Raw genomic sequence first — 6,574 nt, forward strand, 5'->3', positions numbered from 1 at the left:
GAGCTAGATGTTAGGATTTTAAAGTAAAGACACTTTTTTTTTTGGTACTGGGGATCAAACTCAGGAACTTGTGCTTTCGAGGCAGGTGCTGTGCAGTACCACTGAGCTAAATCCCTGGCCCGACAAGTTTATTTATTTTTATTTTTTTATTTTTTTTGGTACCAGGGATCCAACTCAGGACCTCACACTTGCACAGCAGGTGCCAGAACCACTGAGCTAAATCCCCAGCCCCCGACACGTTTATTTTTAAGCTATACATTTCCTAACTCTGCCACTCACTTCACCACATGAATATGTAAATGTCTTTAATTATACTTTTTTTTTTTTTTGAGCCACAGTCTCAGTATGCAGTTCAGGCTGCCCTCAAGCTCACTGTGTAGCCCAGGCTGGCCTCAAACTCACAGTGATCTCCTACCTCAGCTTCCTGAGTGCTGGGATTACAGGTGTGCGCCACCATACCTGGCTCTATACATTTATTTTTATGACTGTTTGATTAGTGACTACATCCCCCAAGATACTACATAGGAAAAAAGGGACACAGTGTTTTTTGTTATTTTGTTTTTGTTTCATTACTTTTCCCTAGCATTTAACACAATGCCTGGCAGGCAGGAGGTAAATATGCATTGAAAGCCTACAAAAGTTGATGGATGGGTGGATGAATTGGGTGGATGGATGGGTGGGTGGATGGATGGATGAAAAGGGAGATGTAGTTTTTTCCTCCTTCTCAGTGAGACTTCTCCCACTGAAAGATATTGCTACTGACTGTTAAACTAACCCCTGGCAGCATCACAACTTCATTTCCTGGAATTCCTACTTCATCACATTGCAAAACAGAAGCTTCTAAGTTCCTGTGCAACCAAATTCTCCATTATCAGGTTAAGAAAGCAAACTGATGGGGGCTCACTGTTTTGAGAACCATGTCACTTGCCTCCCACCTTAGGCAAATTACTTCTTCATCTCTTAGAGCCTCGTTTTTCTCATTTTACAGCGAGATCTGTAACTGTATCTACTGCAGCACAGTGTGGTGGGGATTAAATGAAATAATCTATGTGAAGAGCTTAGAAGAACCGCTGCCTCGTGGGGGAGCTCAGTTCACAGGGTTGTTATTTCATCTTACCTTTGAGAGGATATAAATCATGACTTTGTTTTTAACCTCTGCTGCAGGGAATAATAAATCTACAAAGGGAATACCTGCTATTCTCCCTCCTTCCAACATACACTTGCAGTTTTATTATTCAGATCTCCTTAAGCAGGAAAAAAGAAACAACAGGAAAGAGACCACATACTCACGAGTCCTGCAGTATTATCCCCTTCTGCCTGCTTCTTTCTGCTGGGTCCAGGCTCTGCTGCTGTCAGCGAAAAGAATACCAAGCTGGTTCTGGGGACTGGCAAAGGCTTTCTTTTTTTTTTCCTTTCCTTTCAATGCTGGGGAGTGAAGTCAGGGCCCTGTGTATGCTAGGTAAACTACCACTGAGCTGTAACTACAGCCCCGAATTAATTATTTATATGGTAAAGTCAAACAACACAAGAGATAATGATAGTATCCCACCTATGAATTGAATCAACAAATATTTTAAATTCAAAATTTACAGTTTTTCTCATCTTTATCCTCTTCCTCCATTTTCTGCTCCTGAAATAGAATGGGCCAGACTCCTCTCCTTTCTCTTAAGTCCTCCATTTAGAAATACCAATGAAAATTAGAGTAGACAAATGGAAGATAGCAAGAGGGTAAAGAATTCAGCTCATAAATGTTAAGATGAGTTTTCTGGTTGCATCCTGCTAAAGAAATAACACTAAATCTCAGCCATTACATGGGGCTCTGATCGTAGTTCCCAGAGTGGGTTACGAATGTAAAGCTTGGAGAACGGTACCTGCCGGTGACAAGTGTCATGTATTTGCTTAAATATTATTAGTGTCACTGTTATCACCATTGTCACCCTGAAGAGCAGTTTTTGCCACTTTCATGTTTAAAACCTTTTCTAAATGGTTAGATTCTTCAGAGTTTGTGTTCTGTTTGGTTTATCTTTTTCCCTAGCATCCAGGACTCTGGCTGGCTGCCGTGTCTGCAGTCACTGATTTGGGATGTGGAAGTGGTCCTAACAGGAAGGGCTCTCTTGCCTTAGTGTCCCATATCAAAGGTGATATTTCTATCACCAGGCTGTTACCTCCGGATCTGAAAGGTCCCTCAAAGGCTCATGAAAGGCTCAAAAGCGAGGCTCCTGGGAGGTAACCGGGTTGTGGGGCCGAACCCCATCAATGTATTAACCCACTGTGGGATTGATGACACGATGGCATCACTGGGAAATAGTGGACCCGTAGGAGGTGAGGCCTGACTGGAGGAGTGGGTGACAAGGCTGTGGCTTGGGGACTGTATCTTGTCCCCAGCCCCTTCCCCTCCAGGTCTCTCATTCATGTTATTTCTCAGGTATTTTGTCACATGTTGCTGCTGCTGTAGTTTGCAACTCTAATTTGTATTTAATCCCTAAAAATTTTAAGGCAATTTTTTGCCTACATTAGTTAATATGTGTGTGTTTTTGTGGGGTTTTTTGTACTGGGGATCAAACTCGGGACCTTGTGCTTGCGAGGCAGGCGACAGAACCACTGAGCTAAATCCCCGGCCCTAGATTGGTTAATATGAAGAAATAGAATTAGCAAGAAATTTGTTTTGTGTCATTAAAAATAAATATAATAGAAGATACCTTAGGAATAAATGTGACAACTGAGGGTGGTCACTCTAAAACAAAGAATTCAAGGGCATTCGTCCTTCGGCAGGGGGTGAGGAATGAGTGAGGAGAAAGAGAAACACAAACCTCTCTGAATACCTACTGTGTGCCAGGTATCCTTTGCATGCTCACATTTAATCCTCACACAGAGCCGCTGAGGTAACTATCACGTTGGTTCCACAGTAATTAGGTTAGAGAGTGCCAGTCACCTTGAAGAGCTCATTCACCCGGCTGTGGCAGAAACAGAATTCAAACTCAGCCCTCTGGCTTCCGATCCTCTTGTGCTTGGTGCTGTATCACACACACACACACACACACACACACACACACACACACACCCAAGAACAGTGAGCTGAGCAACAAAGCCTCATGTCCCCAAGAACCCGAGGGCTGTGCAGGGCCTTGGGCAGCGGCCTGTGGTGTCCCGCAGAGCAGCCGGGCACTGCCTGTTCACCTCCAGCTCAGAGGCCAGAGTACCGTGTACAAACCAGCCCTGGTCCCGCGCCGTTGTGCCATGACCAGTCCCCTCCTCAGGTCTGTCTTCCGAGAAGAAACGGAATTGATGAGCAATCTGCACAAACTGCTCAGCACCTTTCGTTTCTGTCTGACAGTTTAGTCCTAGACTCTGTTTCTAGTAACAGGAGTGTTTACTTTGATTACACCTTACCTCTAATTAGCATTTCCCTTTGCTTCCTTTCCCCCTAAACACAGGCTGTCCTGGGTCCCCTGGCTCTGGAGACAGCACGGCTCACGGCACCCCACTTGGAGCCGGACTCGAAGGACGTGATGACTGTGGCGTTTTTAGCCATCCTGATCACAGCCCCAAACGGGGCACTGCTCATCAGCATCCTGGGGCCCAGGATGCTCTCGCGCCGCTCAAACCCGAGCGCAGTGAGACTGCACCTGCCAGGACTCCGGGCCACTAATGTCATCGCTGCCTCGCAACTGATGTCTCAGTGAATTCGCTCGGCGCAGGACATGGTTAAAGTACAGGTAGGTGCAGCTTGTACACAGGACCCAGAGTCCACTGCATACCTGACCTCTCTGCAGGGCTTCCTCAGATTTATTGCTTCCAACTACACTTGATAATACAGCGTTACATGGAATGCTCAGTGTCTGTATTTCAAGGCCAAAGCTGATCTGTAAATACACTAGGAAACTTGGCCCAGTAAGGCTGAACTGGATGTCATAATACAAACCAAGCAGAATAAAAATCAAATGAGCCGAAATACACAGACGCACCTGCATGTTGAACCTGGGGAGAAGCCTGCGTTTCCAGACAGGAGGAGGAGGACTCTCATCCCGTTAGTTCACTTCAAAACTGATCCGGAAAAGAGAAACAGTGACAGGAATAAAACACATCAGCTTTAAGTGGGTCGGCTAAGTAGAATTTTAATTCTGGTTTTAGCGACTACCTGATTAAATGATGTTAAGGAAAAGAACCAACGTTATCCTTACACTATTAAATGTGGTACACTTAAAAGGAAATCTGGTTGAACAGTTTTTAGATGAAAAATTATCTGTAGTTTTTATTTACAGAAATAAAGTCACAAATGGAAAATACTGTATATTTTTTATTGGTATTTTTTAAATGTAGGCATTAAAGGCAGCCTGCAGACGTGAAAGATTAATAGATGACTATGAGAGTTTCTTTTTCTTGGCAATACAGGATTTTTCCTCAATTCTGGCCAAGGAAATCTGCGTGCCAGCATAAAGCTATCAAGTGTGTCTTTACCCTTTTTTCACTACTTAAGGAATTTTTATTAAAGCAAAAATATTATAGTCTGTAATCCCAGCACTTGGGAGGCTGAGGCAGGCGGGTCGCTGCGGGTTTGAAGCCAATGTGGGCTACATAGTTCAAGGCCAGTCTGGGCTACACAGCAAGACCTTGTCTCAAAAAAAATTATAATCTAAATTATACTTTCTTTTTTATTAGTATATGTTTATGGTGCATAATAGTTGCATTCATCTTGGGGACTAACTTACACCTCTTGCTCAGTGATTCCTTCTAGACATTGTTATAGCACTCTAAAGTGCTACAGTCAAGTTTCAAGAATGCTGTACGTTTTTGTATTCTGCTGAAAATTCTTTCTCCCAGAATCTATAAAACATTGGTGTATTTTTATATTTTGCTACTCGGGTAGATTCTTTGTTTTTAAATAAATAAATAACCCGGAAACATTCTATTTGCTAGATGACATTTGCTTAATACATAAAGTTCAACATTTCCTTTCTATTTTAAAGTTTATTTTACACTTGACAGAGTTCCCCGTACTGTTTAGGTATTTGGTTCCTTCCCACTTTGAACAGCCACTCGCGGCACCGCTCACTGACGGCCGGCGCGGGGCTCCTAGGTCTGGAGCTGGCGTCCGGGTGGCGGGAGCAGCGCCGCCGCGGCTGAGGTCGGGCGCCCAGGCAGCCGGGCAGGCTCGGGGTGAGCCCGCCGCCTGGCGGGAGGACGCTGGGTCCCCCGCCCCTCCCGGGCCCTGGGCGCGCACGTCCCGCCCCGGCGGCGGGCGGTCGGGGGCCGGAGCCTTTCCCGAAGCGGGCGGGCCCGGCCCGGCTCTGGCGCACGCTCGCTCTGCAGTCAGACGCCCCGCTTCAGTGGCGGGATCTGCCATCTGCTCGGAGACAGGACAGAGCCTCGCCAGCCAGGGCTGCTGCACGGCTGCTTCGGTGAGGCCCAGGGTTCGGGGTGCACGACCCGGACCTGTGCCCGCTGCAGATGCCCGGCCCCTGGGGCGGCCCGGCCGGGTCCCAGGTCCTCCGGGAGGTCCGCCCGGCGGGCCTGTCTCTGCCTTCTTTCCTCTCGCCCTCCTTCTCCTCTCTCCTCCTCTCTCCTCCGCCTTCTTTCTCTTCCCTCCCTTTCCCCTCCTCCTCTCCCGCGCCCCAACCGGAGCTCCGGTCTCCATCCACGTTCGTGATGGGGCCGATCCTGAGCTGCACAACCCTCTCCCCTCGTAAGTCAGTTGCCGCGGATGTGTTGTTACAGTGCACGAGGTGTCTGTCTGTCCACATCCTTTGTCTCTTATTTGCCTGTTCATTTTCTTGTTTAGATTTGTGACTGCTCTGTACATGTTTTGGACACCAGGCTTCTCCGGTGTGTGCTTCGCAGGGTCCTTCCAGCCGCACTGTCTTTTCTCTGACAGCTTCACAGAACAGAAGGGTTCCTACCCCCAGGGGCCTCGCCTGTTGCGGGGTATCTGAAAGGCCACCACCAAACCTAAAGTCGCCCAGATTTTCTTTGCTGAGCGTTGTAGCTTTGCATTGTACATTTACGTCTACGACTGCCACTGCTCTTTGGTCAAAACTCCGTTTAATGCATTTGTGTCACTATTTCTGGGCTTTCTATTCTGTTCAATTAATTGATTTTTCTTTTTGTTTGTTTGTTTTGTTTTTGAGGCAGGGTCTCACTATGTAGTTCAGGCCAGTTTTAATGTATAGGCCAGTCACTATGTACCCCAGGCTGGCCTCAAACTTGCAGTCACCCTCCTGCCTCAGCCTCCCAGGTGCTGGGACTACAGGCATGCCCCACCACGCCCAGCTCTATATAATTTTTTAAGGTTCAAAGAGCTCAAAAAAGTAATTATGAAATTAAAAACAAGATTTCAATATACTCTAAAATGCAGAAATTACAAAGGCTTTTGACTACAACGTCATGAAATAAATTAGTCACATATAACACTATTTACAATATTACTGGGTCAAAGAAAATGAAATTGGAAACACCGATTTAGAAAAGTGTGACAATAAAATTGCCTATTTCAGACATAAGGCACGCGGCCAAAGCTGTGCTCGCAGAAATACTGACAGCCTTAGCGCTTTTACTAATAAACTGAAAAGGACAGTGC

The 6,574-nt window shown here is 46.2% G+C and overlaps 1 protein-coding gene across 9 annotated transcripts in view; it reads left to right on the forward strand.

Annotated features, from left to right (window-relative positions):
• LOC101725249 (sodium/hydrogen exchanger 9B1) overlaps positions 1-6,574 on the forward strand; it is a 106,770-nt gene that overhangs the window by 74,937 nt on the left and 25,259 nt on the right. For 6 of the 9 annotated variants that reach the window (XM_087198732.1, XM_087198731.1, XM_021245392.2 and 3 more), the window contains one exon: positions 3,435-3,716. In XM_087198732.1, the coding sequence (XP_087054858.1) occupies positions 3,435-3,683 (249 nt within the window). In that variant the 3' untranslated portion in view covers positions 3,684-3,716. Of the gene's footprint in view, positions 1-3,434; positions 5,400-6,574 lie in introns of those variants that run through there. The other 3 variants (XM_087198736.1, XM_087198737.1, XM_021245389.2) reach the window with 2 other exon arrangements.

The sequence above is a fragment of the Heterocephalus glaber genome, unplaced genomic scaffold, assembly GCF_053883595.1.
Source record: "Heterocephalus glaber isolate CG9 unplaced genomic scaffold, H.glaber_assembly_v1.0 deba00001688, whole genome shotgun sequence".
NCBI lineage: Eukaryota > Metazoa > Chordata > Mammalia > Rodentia > Bathyergidae > Heterocephalus > Heterocephalus glaber.